This window comes from Podarcis vaucheri, assembly GCF_965113315.1.
Source record: "Podarcis vaucheri genome assembly, chromosome: 13".
In the NCBI taxonomy this organism is placed as follows: Eukaryota; Metazoa; Chordata; class Lepidosauria; order Squamata; family Lacertidae; genus Podarcis; species Podarcis vaucheri.
The window spans coordinates 35368209-35385267 of record NC_138751.1 but is presented as its reverse complement, the minus strand read 5'-3'; the positions used below and the strand labels follow the sequence as shown (position 1 = coordinate 35385267).

Below are 17059 nucleotides of genomic sequence, written 5' to 3'. Positions count from 1 at the left end.
GCTTCAAAATAGAGCTTAATGCACTCTGTGCTGGTTAGTATGAGCAGAAGTTTATTTCAATCATGAACATGAAGCTGAGTTTGCTGTGCTCTAAGCAATTCAGGTTCTAAGGACAGGCTGAATTTAAAACTTGTATTTATTTATTTTAGTAATTCTGCTTGTAGAATGTGTGGTGTCACATGCTTTGATAAGGAAGGAGGGAAAATTTGAATTGATGGGCAGGCAAATACAAGGATGGATCCAGATGCTGTTTCATGCAAGACTATTTTCCTACCTCAAAAGTATTTCCATGTAAAAGGTACCCCTGACCATTAGGTCCAGTCATGGCCGACTCTGGGGTTGCGGCGCTCATCTCGCTTTATTGGCCGAGGGAGCCGGTGTACAGCTTCCGGGTCATGTGGCTGGCATGACTAAGCCGCTTCTGGCAAACCAGAGCAGTGCACGGAAACGCCATTTACCTTCCCGCCGGAGCAGTACCTATTTATCTACTTGCACTTGACGTGCTTTCGAACTGCTAGGTTGGCAGGAGCTGGGACCGAGCAACAGGAGCTCACCCCGTCACGGGGATTTGAACCGCCGACCTTCTGATTGGCAAGTCCTAGGCTCAGTGGTTTAACCTACAGCGCCACCCACATCCATGTAGGAAAGCTGTAAACACTAATGTGTAACAAAATGGACAGGAGTCTGAGTATAGATGGCTTATTGCAACTTATTGCTCATGTCTGCTTGTGAAATAGACATTTGTACACATATTAAAGAACTATGTATGGAATGATCTTGTGTGAAACTGTTCTAGGTGCCACAAGGGGGAGAGAGACTGCTGCTACCACAAAGAGATGAAGTAGGGATTGTGAAGCTGTAGGTTTTATGAAGAGTCCTATAGAAACTGCATACAATCAGCACAAATCCTGCTCAGGGTTCTCTCCTCATCACAAACTTTATTTATTCAGAGTCCTTGCATTTTATTTTATTTAGAAAATCCTATAGACTGCTTAATATAAAAAAAAAATCCTACACGGTGTACATAATAAAACAATTGTCAACAAAACACAAATAAAAGCAACAAAACTTTTATAAAACATTACCTAATCAAATTATATGTCTGGGTAGACCTACTAAATTAAAAATAGTTCCCAGGCATCTAAAGTAATACAGCATTGGTGTCTGCTATATTTACTTCAATGGAAGTAAAACTGCATTGACATCCAGATTCCGTGTAGCACAAGTACTTATGAAGAAACCCTCAAAGCACACCGTCTTAGGATGCTTGCTGACATTCTCAGCCTTGAATTTTCTCCATCTCTGAAAACCAGGGCCATCAAATTCTTAAAGGGCGGATACAAATAAATTGGTTGCTTTGCTAGGATGAGAACAAAAGCAGGGACAAACATGTGAATCGTTGGATCATACTAGTGGGATGACTTGGTTACATTAGATAATGTTAAAGAGCATGTTGAAAGGGGTATTAAAAATACAAAAGCAACCCTGCTAGATTAAACCAAATGATCCTGTTTGTATTGAATCTCCTTCTAGTAAGTTTCATTGGATGACCTTGAATTTTAGTACTATATGAGAGAGACTGACTTTTCTGCCTGTTTTTCTCTACACTGCATAATTTTATAAACTTTTCTGAAACTGCCCCTTATTCACCTTTTTTACTTAACAAATAAGTCTCACATGTAGCCTCCTTTCTCACCTTACATAATTTGTGTCCATTGGTGAAGGTGGGAAGAGAATATCAGGGACTTCCAAGTGAAGAGGGAAAGTGCTTTGCTTTCAGGTAAAGACTTTCCTGCTTACAATTATGAGGGGCTGGGGACAATTTTAGTGTTTCCTTGAGTACTTTTAAAAAACCAAGTTGCAGCTCAAAGCTTTGTTGAAAAATAATCAGCCTTAGAGCTTTGAAAAATGAACTGTGTGGCAAAGAAGTGAGAAGGGAACCATACTGCTGATCTCTCAGCCCAGACACAACAGCTGCATAACTTTTTAAGTATATAAAAGGAAAAACTACACCAGGCATCTCATAGCATATACAAAATATATATGTCACCCAAAATGTTTGCCCTCCAAACTCGCTCATTCTCCTAAGGTGCCCCACAGCCCTCCATAAACATGCCAAAAACATGGTAGTAAATTTGTTCCTATTGGCCTGATTTGCATTGTTAAACTATTATTTAAATTTGACAGTGCACGTTGCTGAAATTGTGGTTGCAGTGTTCATCTCCTGCTTTTGGCTTAGCGTTATGTCATGTGTATGGTTGTCTGGAACTGCACCAGCCATTTCACTTCACTCCCAAAGGCACACTCCTTCATTGTCTCCCAAGGCAGATAATGCCTGACAATGCATCAGGCCTGTTGGTCAGTGATGCTCTTTGCAAGCCCTTTGTGGTACATTATTTTTATTATTATTATTATTAATAATAATAATAATAATAATAATACCCTGCCCATCTGGCTGGGTTTCGCCAGCCACTCTGGGTGGCTTCCAACAAAATATTAAAATACAATAAAGTGGTACCTTGGGTTAAGTACTTAATTTGTTCCGGAGGTCTGTTCTTAACCTGAAGCACCACTTTAGCTAATGGGGCCTCCTGCTGCCGCCGCACTGCCAGAGCACAATTTCTGTTCTCATCCTGAAGCAAAGTTCTTAACCCGAGGTACTATTTCTGGGTTAGCGGAGTTTGTAACCTGAAGCGTATGTAGCCTGAAGCGTATGTAACCCAAGGTACCACTGTAGTCTGTCAAACATTAAAAGCTTCCCTAAACAGGGCTGCTTTTAGGTGTCTTCTAAAAGTTTGGTAGTTGTTTTTCTCTTTTACATCTGGTGGGAGGGTGTTCCAAAGGGCAGGTGCCACTACCGAGAAGGCCCTCTGCCTGATTCCCTGTAACTTGGCTTCTCGCAGCAAGGGAACCGCCAGAAGGCCCTCGGCACTGGACCTCAGTGTCCGGGCAGAACGATGTGGGTGGAGACGCTCCTTCTGGTATACTGGGCCAAGGCCGTTAGGGCTTTAAACGTCAGCACCAACACTTTGAATTGTGCCCGGAAACGTACTGGGAGCCAATGTAGGTCTTTCAAGAGCGGTGTTGTGTGGTCTCGGCCGCCACTCCCAGTCACCAGTCTAGCTGCCGCATTCTGGATTAGTTGTAGTTTCTGGGTCACCTTCAGAGGTAGCCCCACATAGAGTGCATTGCAGTAGTTCAAGCAAGAGATAACTAGAGCATGCACCACTCTGGCGAGACAGTCCTCAGGCAGATAGGGTCTCAGCCTGCGTTCCAGATGGAGCTGGTAAACAGCTGCCCTGGACACAATTGGCCAGTGCCTCCATGGACAGCTGCGAGTCCAAAATGACTCTCAGGCTTCATTGAACTCCTGGTGACCATCACCTGATGGCACTGTGATGTTGTGCAAACAGCCCTGCCCACCTGTCAACTTTGGCCCACAAGGATGTAGGAGCGATAAGGATTTGACCCATGTTCCCCACCCCTGGTTTTGAAGTGACAGGTGGATCAGGCCATTGACAGACAAAAGAACCTAGGAAGCTGCCTCATTCTGAGTCAGATCATTGATTTGTCTAACCCAGTATTGTGTTGGCAGTGGCTCTCCAATATTTCAGACTGGAATCTCCCATGCCTATTGGAGATGCCAGACATTAAACTTGGGACCTTTTCAATGCAAAGCATGTGCCCTCATATTGCTGTTTAAATCTGAAGGTAAATTGTCACAAAGAAGACAGTCAAATAACTGTCATTGCCCATTTGGCAAAAGTTTTCATTACCATTTATCCTTATTACATTGGCTTGCTAAAGTGGAGCAATTAAACCAGCAATCCTGATAGTTAAGTCCTGTTGAATTTGGGCTTATGAGTAAATCTGAATCAAATCGGTCTGTAAATGTGGTTATTAACTATTTGAAGTTACTCGTAAACTCATTGACATGTTTTAGGTTTAGGCTACTGCTAGAATGGGGTTGCCAACCTTTTTGAACCAGTAGAAGTGTTTCAGTTTTTGAGAGAGTGCTAAGGGCACCAATCACAAAATGGCTGTCATGGGGACATAGAATCATAGAGTTGGAAGAGACCACAAGGGCCATCGAGTCCAACCCCCTGCCAAGCAGGAAACACCATCAGAGCACTCCTGACACATGGTTGTCAAGCCTCTGCTTAAAGACCTCCAAAGTAGGAGACTCCACCACACTCCTTGGCAGCAAATTCCACTGTCAAACAGCTCTTACTGTCAGGAAGTTCTTCCTAATGTTTAGGTGGAATCTTCTTTCTTGTAGTTTGGATCCATTGCTCCGTGTCCGCTTCTCTGGAGCAGCAGAAAACAACCTTTCTCCCTCCTCTATGTGGCATCCTTTTATATATTTGAACATGGCTATCTCCTTAACCTCCTCTTCTCCAGGCTAAACATGCCCAGCTCCCTTAGCCATTCCTCATAAGGCATCGTTTCCAGGCCTTTGACCATTTTGGTTGCCCTCCTCTGGACACGTTCCAGTTTGTCAGTGTCCTTCTTGAACTGTGGTGCCCAGAACTGGACACAGAACTCCAGGTGAGGTCTGACCAGAGCAGAATACAGTGGCACTATTACTTCCCTTGATCTAGATGCTATACTCCTATTGATGCAGCCCAGAATTGCATTGGCTTTTTTAGCTGCCGTGTCACACTGTTGGCTCATGTCAAGTTTGTGGTCAACCAAGACTCTTAGATCCTTTTCACATGTACTGCTCTCAAGCCAGGTGTCCCCCATCTTGTATTTGTGCCTCTCATTTTTTTTGCCCAAGTGCAATACTTTACATTTCTCCCTGTTAAAATTCATCTTGTTTGTTTTTGCCCAGTTCTCTAATCTGTCAAGGTCGTTTTGAAGTGTGATCCTGTCCTCTGGGGTGTTAGCCACCCCTCCCAGTTTGGTGTCATCTGCAAAATTGATCAGGATGCCCTTGAGTCCATCATCCAAGTCGTTGATAAAGATGTTGCATGTTGCATAACACAAAATGGATGTCACTAGACTTGGCATAATACAAAATAGCTGCCATGGGGAATGGCGTAACATAAAATTAGCCAGACAACCATACACATACATTCAAATGTTGTTGCTGTTTTAAGAACAGTACCAGGAAAAATATACAAGATGGCCACATCACGCTCACTCGTTTCACAGAAATCACTTAGAAGATTGCTGCACATTTTGCCCCATAACCTCCTTTCTAGGGGGGCTAGTGACTTGCTTTAAAAAAGGGGGGAGCTCAGAATCTGCGGTACTAGCCCAGGGTGAACCCTGTGCTGGATCTTGAAGTGATTGTATAAATCTAAAACCTTCTGGATAAAAGCATTTAGTATATTGATGTGTATTTTGAATTTGCTTAAGCTGTTTAATTTTATTTTAATGGGATAAATGTACAAAGGGTATCAGTGTCTCTTAATCTGGTGCCTGTGTAAATAGTCATTGCATCAGGTGTTGCATTGCAGGAATGCTATATCAGATTTGATGAGTCAAAGTATAGGCTGTTTCCAAGAATCGGGCAGAGTTTTTGGGCAGTCTTATCTGCAGCAGAGCAGATTGAACTCCGCCAGAAACTTCTGGGGTTGCAGGGCCTGTAAATGGTGAGGTTGATGTCAGAGACTATTACCCTAAGCAGTCCAGGAATGAATATGAAAATGGGGTCCTTGTGGGAACAAATGTTTGATGAATGAGTTGGCAGGACTTTGCGCTAGCAACTGCTAGCTCTCTTCCTTTAAGGGTTCCTGTACTAAGAGGCCAGCTATTCTGATGGTGTTAACATTTATCACCTGTAGCAAAGGACTAAGGGAACTAATAGGCAAACCTTCCGAAGCTCCTACTATTGGCTGCCTTTTAAGCTATTGCCTGTTTGGGTGGTGACATACCTGCATCTGGTGGCTAAGAAGTGGAAGACTTGCAGAGCTGTCATTCCTCAGACACTGGAGCTATATACCATGGCTAAAGAACTGGATCTTGTTTTGGATCAGGGAAACCTCGTGTGTTCAATAGATTTGCTGTATTCCAAGTGCTTGATATGATTGCTGGGATCCGGTTGTTTTCATTCATCCCTCCAAAAAGTCCTCTGCTATTCCAGGTTCCAGTTTTTGTACCTGGGTATGATTTTGGTACACGGAAGCACAGAAGCTGCTGCTTCACTTCACTAGTTCCAACTCCTCATTCTGCTACCGCTGTCTCAGCTAGGACAATCCTCCTGCCATGTTCATTTGGAACTCGAATCCAGTTAACTTCTGTCTCCATATCTCCCTGAATCCTACAAGTAAATTAAAGAAGAGTCACAACCTGAAGTCCACTAAGGTGGACTGTGGAGTGGGCTAACTAGTTCGAAGGATGCCAGGGGTTGAGTTAGAAACCTTCAAAGTCCTTTAAAGTGTTAGAAGAAAGTATTAAGTATTTCTGTTTAAAATGCTGTTTAACTTTTATAAACTGCTGCTGTTGATACATTTAGCATAATTTATACAGGGGGGCAAAATCCAGCTTTTCTTGGTATAGAATTTCAGTTTTTAAGCTCACAGTACACACGGCCATGTGCATAACTGGGCCATTGGGGATTGTTAAGGTTTGTGCCTATATGCATTTCTAACTCATAATCATGTTGTCTAGTAGTTGATGTAAATTGTGTTACAGGGTGTTTTATTTGCTGTGTTGATCCAATTTTTACTTTTCTAAGGCATTTTGGAGTTGTGTTTGGAGAAAATGGAGGCATTAGTTACTAAAACAACAAAAATTATTTTGACTACTAATTGATAAGTTCAAATTTGTCTCCCTTTGCAACCAAGGGTCATTACTTCCAACTTACATTAACTTGTTTAGATTTAATGAATCTCATAAATCCCTGGTAGAAGGAAAACATTTGGATGTTATTTTCTACTCCCTCCTTCCAGTCCCAGTTACTGTCCAAACTCTCGCAATTCCTAGAATCTGGATAAGAAAGGCTTCACTTTAGATTTACTTGGTTTGCATAATATGGGGCTTTCTAGACTTCACAAGTTCCAATCACTGTGTACAAATGAAAACGTGCTGGCATCTATCTGAGTTAGAATATCACGGTCTCTAAACCAGCTAAAATAAATGAAAAAATTGTCCAGTAGCACCTTAGTGACCAATTAAGTTTGTTCTGGTTATAAGCTTTCGTGTGCATGCATACTTCTAGACCAGCTAGTACAAGTTATATTTTAGCCTCTGAATAGGGTTTGTAATAGTGTGATCCTAATCTTTCTTTCCCATCCACACCAATCTTGGATTGGTTTCACTCCCATCACAGCCACCAGGTTTTTAATCTAGATGTAGCTGCTGTTCGGAAGCAGCAGGTGGCGATGTAAGTCCAAGAACAACCCACTCATTCTTTAATCGGACTTTCAGCTTTTGAGCTCTGCCGGCGCAGCAGAATTACAGTGAAGTGGGTGGCATTTCAGTAGTTGCCACAAAATAATGTATCTAGGGTTGTGGTTTCCTTCCGTATTTCACTGCATTTCAGTTACAGCTGGCTTGTCCCATCTGAAATGAGCTCTGTGTGAATTGCACTTCTTTGTCCCATCCATCCTCAGTGTGTTTCCTGTAATAAATCGTTCAAGAAGCTATGGTCCCTCCATGAGCATATCAAGATTGTCCATGGGTATGCAGAGAAAAAGTTCTCCTGTGAGATATGCGAGAAGAAGTTCTACACAATGGCTCACGTGCGAAAGCACATGGTTGGTGAGTTTTTGCTGCCCATATTGTGGTTCCTTATCTCTCTGCTGCTTGTTTCCGAGAACGTTCAAAGTACTTTCCTTATACTGTTGCCAGTGCCTTCTGGGTTATAAATAGACAAATGATTTGTCTATGTCTCCTCTCCAGTACTGTAACCTTATTCTCATCAGCCATTGCCATCTCTATTTGCAGCTGAGGCCAAAATGTGGAGGGAAATACCCTTGTCAACAAAATGTTCACATGGGAAAAAACATTGCAGAGTTTGAAGGAACCCTGAGGGTCATCTCGTCCAGCCCCCTGCAATGCAGGAATATGCAGCTGTCCCTTACGGGGATTGAACTAGCAAGCTTGGCATTGCTAGCACCATGCTGTAACCAGCTGAGCTATTGGTGAGATCAGTGCTGTTACCTGCACCAGCAAAACTACCTTTGCTCTGAAATTCAAATTCTGTTCTTCTGATTTGCAAAATGTATATACCATTCGATGGTGAAAACAACAGAGCTGTCAACAGAACAAAAATCAGACATTCAGATTCTCAATTAAAAGAAATAAAAACAATTTCAAACATAATTACTAAAATAATAACAAAGAGAGACAACTCAACTTCTACATGGTCTGCATCGGTTTTCCTAAACAAAAATGTTTTAAGAAGGGAGTTCTGAAGTGTGGGTCCTGTGGTTAAAGTTTACGCCTTGAACTTGGCCCGGTAGATCTCTGAGCAGAGGTGTTCCATGCAGACAGGGCCTGTCAGCAACCAGGCTGCAGCATTCTGCACTAACTGCAGCTTCTGCATGAAACACAAGGGAAGTCCCAACGAGAGTGCATTGCGGTAATCCAGCCTTGAAGTCACCACTGCCTGAACTGTGGCCAGGCTCTCCCAGCCCAGGCGCGGCTGTCCCAGTTGCAAATCAAATCCATGCACAAGAATGCAAACACATCTTCACGTGGGCCTCGCAACAACCCTATAAGGTAGGAGAGAGGGAGAGAGACTGGCTCTCTCAGTGAGTTTCATACCCTCAGGGGGGAATCTGAACTCAAGTCTTAACAGGTCTGAAGTCTGACACTATTTCCTTCCTACCAGGTTCTTACTTAGCAAACATTTTCTTCAACAAAGCTGAGTTACAGCAGAATCTGCCCAAGACACAAAGGTTACAACAGCATCCTGCTAAGAACTCTGGCTCAGTAATGAATAACTTGTTTAACCAACAACCTAGAAGATCATACCAGATCTTATATTCCAACTTGACATTTCTAAAGCCAGGCTACCTTATTATTCAGTTGTTTTGTTAAATCTGCTCAGTGCAGGAGCACCAAGCGCTGACTTTGATGTGTGCTATTTTACCCAATAATATACCTGGGAAGTTTAAGATTACTAGTGTGATGTTGAGCAGGGTAGGCATGATAGTAAAAGGCTGCTTTCTTCCTTGATATTAAGTCTTATGTATGCAGTTTTTTACTTTTATCCCCGGGGTCTTATAAAGATTTTCAGCAGAAGAAAGTTTTTCTCATAGTCTGATTATTAGCCCTTTTCTCAATTAGTAATGGCTCTATGGACATATCTGATGTGTTCTTTGGGTCCCTCCTCCTCTGGGGCTGTTGTGCGCAGCAATGGGCTTTTTATGGTTCAAATTTCACATGCCATTTTAAATTGCTGGTTCTTATTGTGACTAGAGATGGGAAGGCCTGGGAAAAACCCAGAAAAAATGGGGGGGGGCTGATTTTTTTCTGGGGGAGAAACGGATTTGGAAAATCTAATTATGATATTGTTTTATTTCGTTTATATTGTAATTATTTTCTTATAAACCATCCTGGAAGCATTCTGGCTGAAGGTCATTATAGAAATAAAAGAAACATCAGTTGTGGATATTAGTACGTTGGTTTGAAGAGTCCTTTGCCAGTGTATGAGATTTGACTCAGTGGCTTTTTGACCCTTTCCAACCTCTCTTTTTTTGCCCATCACAGCAGAGTGGAATTCTGGATAGAACTAAGCATTGTTTTCACCACTTACTGATTCTCCTCTCTAAATACTTGTTCCCAAATTTGTCTTTTCAGCACACACTAAGGACATGCCATTTACATGTGAAACCTGTGGAAAATCCTTCAAACGCAGTATGTCACTCAAAGTTCATTCCCTGCAGCATTCGGGAGAGAAGCCTTTCCGATGTGAGGTATGCACTCTTGCTAATTCAGGGTGCAGTTAGAGTTGGGAATTACTTTGAATTTGAAAAACGTGCACAATGGAGAACAAACATCTAGACCGGATATTGGTGACTGTTTGTTGCTTGTCTGCTGCCCGACTGTGAGATTTATTGTGCCATATCATCACAGTGTGAAGTAGCAGGGACACTGTAAAATGCACTTCACTATATGGTAAGACACTACAGCTGACTGGCTGACCATGCTCTTGCCATCATACAGCAAATTCTGACTATTTTATCTTAGCGTAGGCAGCAGAAGAATAAAACTGAGTATGAGTGTAGATTTAGAGATGCGGAAAATGGGATTGTCAAAGGTGAAAGCGAGAAAGAAATAGTCTTATAGAAAAGCAAATTTAAGCTTTTGCCTCCCCCCCCCAAAAAAAATGTTATCTGCAAAAATTGGGTAGGGGAAGAAGAAGTTCCATTGTGCAGGCAGATGTTCTTGCGTGAATGGAATGACTTTGTTGGACACAATCCAGTATGTGCATCAGTATTGCGACTTACTTTGATTCTTACCTTTCGAAAGCTTGATTCTTGGGTATTTCGACTTGGGAATGAAATAGAACAAAGTTCTCCCTTTTCATTTCCTGCTCTCTACATATACCACTACAAATTTTCCACCTTGCCCTTAAGTCCATAAATATGAAAGAATATTTTTGTTTCCTTTCTCCCAACACGATAAACTGATCAAGTCTTTACAGTGTAATTTTTTGAATTTTTTTGAAATAGTATGCAAACTATCCTGGGAACTTATTAGCACAACAGGATTTTATTGCAATTATTTTTATGATAGCCTTAGCAGCCTTGAAACTCTGTGTGGTAAGGCAGAATGAAAGCTAAATCAGAATGAGAGCCTTTTTGGTCTCTTCACAATGGGATACATTGCTGCTGTATTATAGCTTATTTTACCCTGATTCTTGCAAATGAAAGACTTGTACCCTCTTGTTTCTTTTAGAACTGTGATGAAAGGTTTCAGTACAAGTACCAGCTCCGTTCCCACATGAGCATCCACATTGGACACAAGCAGTTTATGTGTCAGTGGTGTGGTAAAGACTTCAACATGAAGCAGTACTTCGATGAGCACATGAAAACCCACACTGGTAAAGATGTACTTTTTTTATTCTATAATGTGAAAGTACACTGGACAGGGTTTCCCAAACTTGGGTTTCCAGCTGTTTTAGGACTACAGTTCCCATCATCTTGTGACGACTGGTCCTTCTAGCTAGGGATGATGGGAGTTGTAGTCCAAAAACAGCTGGAGACCCAAGTTTGGGAAACTCTGCACTAGACCAGAAAAGGTCATATGCAGTCCACAATAAAGAGATTCATCAGCATGTACCCCTCGGTTTTATTTATAACAATAATACAGAACATGAAAAGAAAAAGACAGGTTCTTGCCCAGTCTAAAAATTTTGAAGTACAGTGGAGGAAAGTCAAGGGTAAACAACAACCAAACATAAGGAAACAGAATTGCACGTGGGGAAATGCAAATGGTTAAGATCCAGGTTTCCCAGAAAATACAGGTTTAGAGGAGAGTTTTTGTGCTCTGAGAGAAGTTATGGCCTTAAAGAGCAGCATCCAGTATGGAAAGTTATGGGAGCTGGAGAGCTTTAAGCATGTGTTTGTGCTGGAAACAGAAGGGGATGGGAAAAGAACATAGGGATTTGGGACGATGTGTTGCATCGTCTGAATGATAGAGATGAATGAGTTGTTAGCTAAACAGGAAAGAACTGAGGTTAGTAAATGGGAGGCCGAAGTGAAAGTAGCAGTGACACATGGACCCTGTCCGCTTTCAGGGGGAAAGACGGGTTCTGGAGCCTTGGAGGGCTGCTGCTATCCAGAGTGTACTGACAACCAGATGGTCTGCCTACTTATAAAGCAGGTTACATTGAGTGCAGAAAGCAGGAGCCAGTTGTGGTAGGTTGAGAGAAGAGGTGGATAAGACAGCAAGAATAGAGTCCGTATTCCGGGAATTTGGAGGAAAGATCTAAAAGAAAAAATGTGACCATAGATAGAAGGGTGGAATAGGTCAAGAGAGGACTTTTTGTCTTGCTGATTCATTTGAACACAATACAGAAGGAGCTGGAGAATAGGCTGATTATATTCTGCTGAAAAGGAAGAATAATTGGGGAGATGGCAAACTGAAATTGGAAGGGATAGGATCCTGGGGCACATGGTCGTCTCTGCAAGCAAGACTGCGGTGGAGAAGGTTTAGGGCTGTGTTGAAGGATGGGGGTGGAAAGAGTGTTTGGATAGCTCCCATTTTATATTGAGAGTCAAGGAACTGGAGAAGTGCAGCCTTTGGGCATGAAAAGTAGAGAAGCATCAAGGATTTAAACCAAGTTGGCATCATAAGCATTGCTTAGCTAAGATCATTTTTGTGTGATTTTAAGTCTTGAGTCCTTTAACATAGCACCTAATATATTCCTCAGCCTTTGACAAGTTTTTGATTGTAGATCTGTTTTTTCCTACGGTTAATGAATATCTGATTGAGGTAGGTGGAGAATGAATTTCCACCTTCAATTTTCCAACAGGAGAGAAGCCTTTTATCTGTGAAATCTGTGGCAAAAGCTTCACCAGCCGCCCCAACATGAAGAGACACCGCAGAACTCACACAGGGGAGAAGCCATATCCATGTGACGTGTGCGGCCAGCGGTTCCGCTTTTCCAACATGCTCAAGGCACACAAGGAGAAGTGCTTCCGTGTTACCAGTCCTGTTAACGTGCCACCAGCTGCCCAGATCACACTAGCCACAAGCTCTCCTGCCACCACTGTACCTTCCATTGCGAACACACAGAACGTCCCTGCTCCTACTCCACCAATCAATATGAACCCAGTGAGCACGCTTCCACCCCGCCCCATTGCCCATCCATATTCTCACCTGCACCTCCACCCCCACCATCCACATCACCTCCCTGTCCCTGTGCCTCCCGTCCCTCATTTACCCCCACCTCCTGCTCTGTTTAAGAGTGAGCCTTTAAATCATAGGGGCCAAGGCGAAGACAGTTTTCTACGACACCTAGCGGAGAAAAACAGTTCAGTACAGCACCACTAACTGCTCTTGTCTTCTGCCTGCCGTTCAGTTGGTCTTGAGAACCTGGAAGTGCTCCCTTCCCAAGAAATCTCGCGGTGGCTTCTGCAGCCCCAAGGGAAAGAACTTCACATGCATCTTGACTGTTCTGCAAAGTGGTCATCAAGCCCAGGGGAACCGATAGGACAGAAGCCCAACTTGGCTTGCACGTTTTACTGTTGACTTTTTTAGATTTCAAAATGACTGAGACTTGTGAAATTTTTTATAATTTCATATCAGCTGATGAGGTATGCTTGCTTTTATATCCCGGACTTTCTCCTCAAAGAGGGGATGAGCCTGGTTTCCTTTGTACTAATCAGAGACTGTGAGACTAAATCCCAGAGCATTAATTATCACTGTGTATTTGTTAATTTCTTTTCAGCTTTTTTTTTTTTTTGGTGTGTGTGCGTGTGTGATTGTGTGTGTGTGTGGTTGTGCGTGTGTGTGTGTGCTGGTTATGGAGTGAGCCAGCCACATGATCGCAGAATATCAAGCATTATAGGAAAAAGACGGTAAACAAAACTTAATCCCATTTGAGTAGTTCTCCTAACACACTCTTTATTTTAATACGGAAAAATTATTTTAGAGTTTTTGTATAGACCTATTTAGTAGCCTGTTTCTAAAATGAAATGTATTTCAAATAAGCGGTGTAACTTTTTTTCAGTGTAGCTGGACCTATGTTGTTACAATAGATAATTTTTTATAATCATTCAAATGTGATTCTTTAAGGAAAAAAAGATGCAAATAGCTTATAATAGGGAAAAAAATATTCTTACATCTGTACTACTCTTAAAAAGGTGCTTTGAAAGGGAGAGGAAGGAACCCAATAAGTCTCTGGTAAGGCTGCCTCAGAAGTGGAGATGATTTCAGAACTTTATATAACTTATTTGTAGGGTGTTTTTTTTTTCTAAACGTGACGGTTACCTTCTTTCAATGTCACTCAAGGGTTGCTAGACAAGAACATTAAACTACTGTATTCCCACAAACATTTTTCACTTGCCTCTGCTGGACTGAAGTGTGGAACGTTTCAGAAAGGATAGACTCTCTCATTGGGGGGGGGGGGAAATTGGGGGTATGAAGATGCAAGGAAGAACTCAACCAGAAGTGACACATTTGGAATTTGTATGCTGTTGTTTCTTTAGCATACATTAGGACCTAGTTCATTTTATAGATATGTGTTTAAGCTATGACTTAATCTGGGAATCATTCTTGATGCTGCTTTTGCTTCCCCCCTCCTCGAAAGATTAAAGAGTTCATTAGGATACAAGTGGGAAACCACAAATAAGGTGCTGTTTGGTTTGGTTTGTAAAAACAACAACCTTGAATTAGCAGGAACGCAGTTGTTATGTTGCCTGAAATGTTTACCCACAGAGTATGTGCACGCAGTGAAGCAGTGTCTGGTATAGAAAAGAGGTGCATATTATATAGGATAGCTTCTTTCAGATTTGACCAGGTTTCACAGGTATGTGGCAAAGAAATATTTGAATGTTAAGCAAGTTGCTAGTTGTGTTTTCTCAAAGTTTCCAGTGGCACTGAATTGTGGCAAACTAGTTTGAATGCAGAGAGTCATGGTTCTTATTCAGATGTAGTTTACGGAATTTGAAATACAGCACCGTTTTAAGCAGCTGAAATAGCTGTTGGCTCCTTGAGGAGAAGGCACAGTGATACACTCATGATTAAAAGAGGTCAAATTTCCTTAAGCTTCATTTCACGCCCGCCCCCCCAAGACCATCATGCTGATCCCTAGCATGCCATTCTCTTTTTTAAAATGGCTTTTAAATCTTAGGTGAGGGATTACATCTGATCAAAAAGAAAGCCCTCTCTATTGCACCTCAAGGTTGCTAATTGTGTTTTTACCATCTCTATTAACTTTGATTTTTGCATTAAAAAATAGTGTTAGGCCTTTTGCATACCTATTCATATTTGAATAAAAACCTCTAAATCTCCTCCTTTTTTCTGGAAAAATAAGTATTTTTAAAAAAATGTGATAACATCTGTTCCTTCTCTTTTGTAGGTAGTAAAGCTAGCTATAAAAGTGAATAATTGATACATAACAGTTTGTCATCTTCAACTACCCTGAATGGTTTTATACATTCCATGTCATGTTTGCAAACCTAAAGTTCTGTGTAGATATGCCACAGGTCAACAAACTGGCTTGTTAAATCTACTTTTATAGGAAGAAAGAAAGAAAAAAACCATTGTAGTAAAATCAGTTGTAATCCACTTTTGCAAAAAAAAAAGAAAAATAAGTTTTCTCAATAAATTTACAGTATTTGGCTGCTATTTATGAATCCTACTACTTGAGATGGGTGTGTTATTTTCCCCCAAACAGCTGCTGAGCTGGCTCTTTGAATGTGCGGCTGATTCTACACACTTCAGAGTTGTATTAATATATATATATGTGGGTAAACCTGGCAAGTGGCAAGATGGGGGCAGCTGCAGTTCTACTCACATTATCTATCTGCCTTCCAACCTATGGATGGATTTGCAGCCGCTGTGTTGCAGTAGCCAAGCCAAGTTCCTGATTGTGGAGAGGTTCTAAGTGTGTTCGGAAGAACACATGAAGAGCCTCCATCAACACAAAAAGGTCAGGGGGTGGAATTGAAAGGCATGAGGATATTGCGGACAACTGACAAATGCAGCCCCTTGCCCATTTATTTCTCCATGTGTCCTTTGGAAGCCTGAATTAGAACTAAACCTGTTCATGGATATACTAAGGTAAAGGTAAAGGGACCCCTGACCATTAGGTCCAGTCGTGACTGACTCTGGGGTTGCGGTGCTCATCTCGCTTTATTGGCCGAGGGAGCCGGCGTACAGCTTCCGGGTCATGTGGCCAGCATGACTAAGCCACTTCTGGTGAACCAGAGCAGCGCACGGAAACGCCATTTACCTTCCTGCCAGAGCAGTACCTATTTATCTACTTGCACTTTGACGTGCTTTAGAACTGCTAGGTTGGCAGGAGCAACAGGAGTTCACCCCGTTGCGGGGATTCGAACCGCCGACCTTCTGATTGGCAAGCCCTAGGCTCTGTGGTTTAACCCACAGCGCCACCCGCGTACTCATGGATATACTGCTGATTTCATGGATATACTACTGATTTCAACATTTTTGTCCTAAAAGTGAATGGTTTCAGAACATGCAGCTCTGTGGGAGGGGGTCTGACTTGTTCTCAGTATTGGGGATATTGAGGTGTCCATGCTGATCGCTTCCTGAACCTGGGAAAAGTGGGACAGGCACTGGTTACATGGATTTTGTGTGTGTCCCTCAGAGGCCATAAGACTGCATATTGCACCTTCTCGTTTCCCTATAGTGGCATTTATGCTTGGATTTTAGTAATTTAGCTTGGGAAACCTTGGAGTCCATTTCCTTCAAAGATGCTGCAGAAAGCATGAGTGCCCTGACCCTGGCAAATCCATGAAGGAAGTGTGTCTGACAGTGTCAGAATGCTATAAGAATCCAGTTTGTTGCATCTCATTGCAAATATTTTCAGGTGGCAATGCAAGCCAGCTTTGCTTAAACGGAATATTTGATTTCCTCTTCGTGCTCTTAACTAGTGCAGTACTGGCGCTGATGTCAGAAAGGACAGTCTATCCCTTTGAGTTACGAGTTGCTTCAAACTTTAAAAGAGGCACCAACAATTTGCCACCACAGTATGTCTGCATAATTAAGACTGATCTTTGCATCAATACATTCTTCCAAGCTGAACTTCTTACAGAATCAGTGATTCTGACATATTGAAAGTTAGGAAGCATCCATGGCTAAGGTGAGGGGACAGATTGCCATTTTCAAAGGTCTGCCAGTTTGTGCTGGCTGGTTTGAGAGCGAGGAGGGATTTTACCTTTGTCCTCTTTATTTAGTTTTGCCCAGGCAATTCTCTGTTTTATTTTTTTAAAATCCCCCCCATTGAAACCAAGAGGGAAGGGAGGAATTAGCTCTGCCAGCTTCAAATTCATCCTAGAGCTTCTCAGAGGAATCAAAGACTTTGGATCCAGCAGATCCAGAGTCACTTCCAACTCGCCCCTCAAATGCCCCATTTCAGAGCCTCTCACTGATGAAACCACCAGCAGCCTAGATCTATGACCATAGA

At 42.2% G+C, this 17059-nt stretch overlaps 1 protein-coding gene across 1 annotated transcript in view; it reads left to right on the top strand.

Moving 5' to 3' along the window:
- ZNF652 (zinc finger protein 652) overlaps positions 1–15268 on the top strand; it is a 32814-nt gene extending 17546 nt beyond the window's left edge. Inside the window, exons 3-6 of the mRNA XM_082194378.1 lie at positions 7563–7710; positions 9757–9872; positions 10858–11002; positions 12437–15268. Coding sequence (XP_082050504.1) covers positions 7563–7710; positions 9757–9872; positions 10858–11002; positions 12437–12957 — 930 coding nt within the window. The 3' untranslated portion in view covers positions 12958–15268. The remainder of the gene's footprint in view (positions 1–7562; positions 7711–9756; positions 9873–10857; positions 11003–12436) is intronic.
- Positions 15269–17059: the final 1791 nt, after the last annotated feature.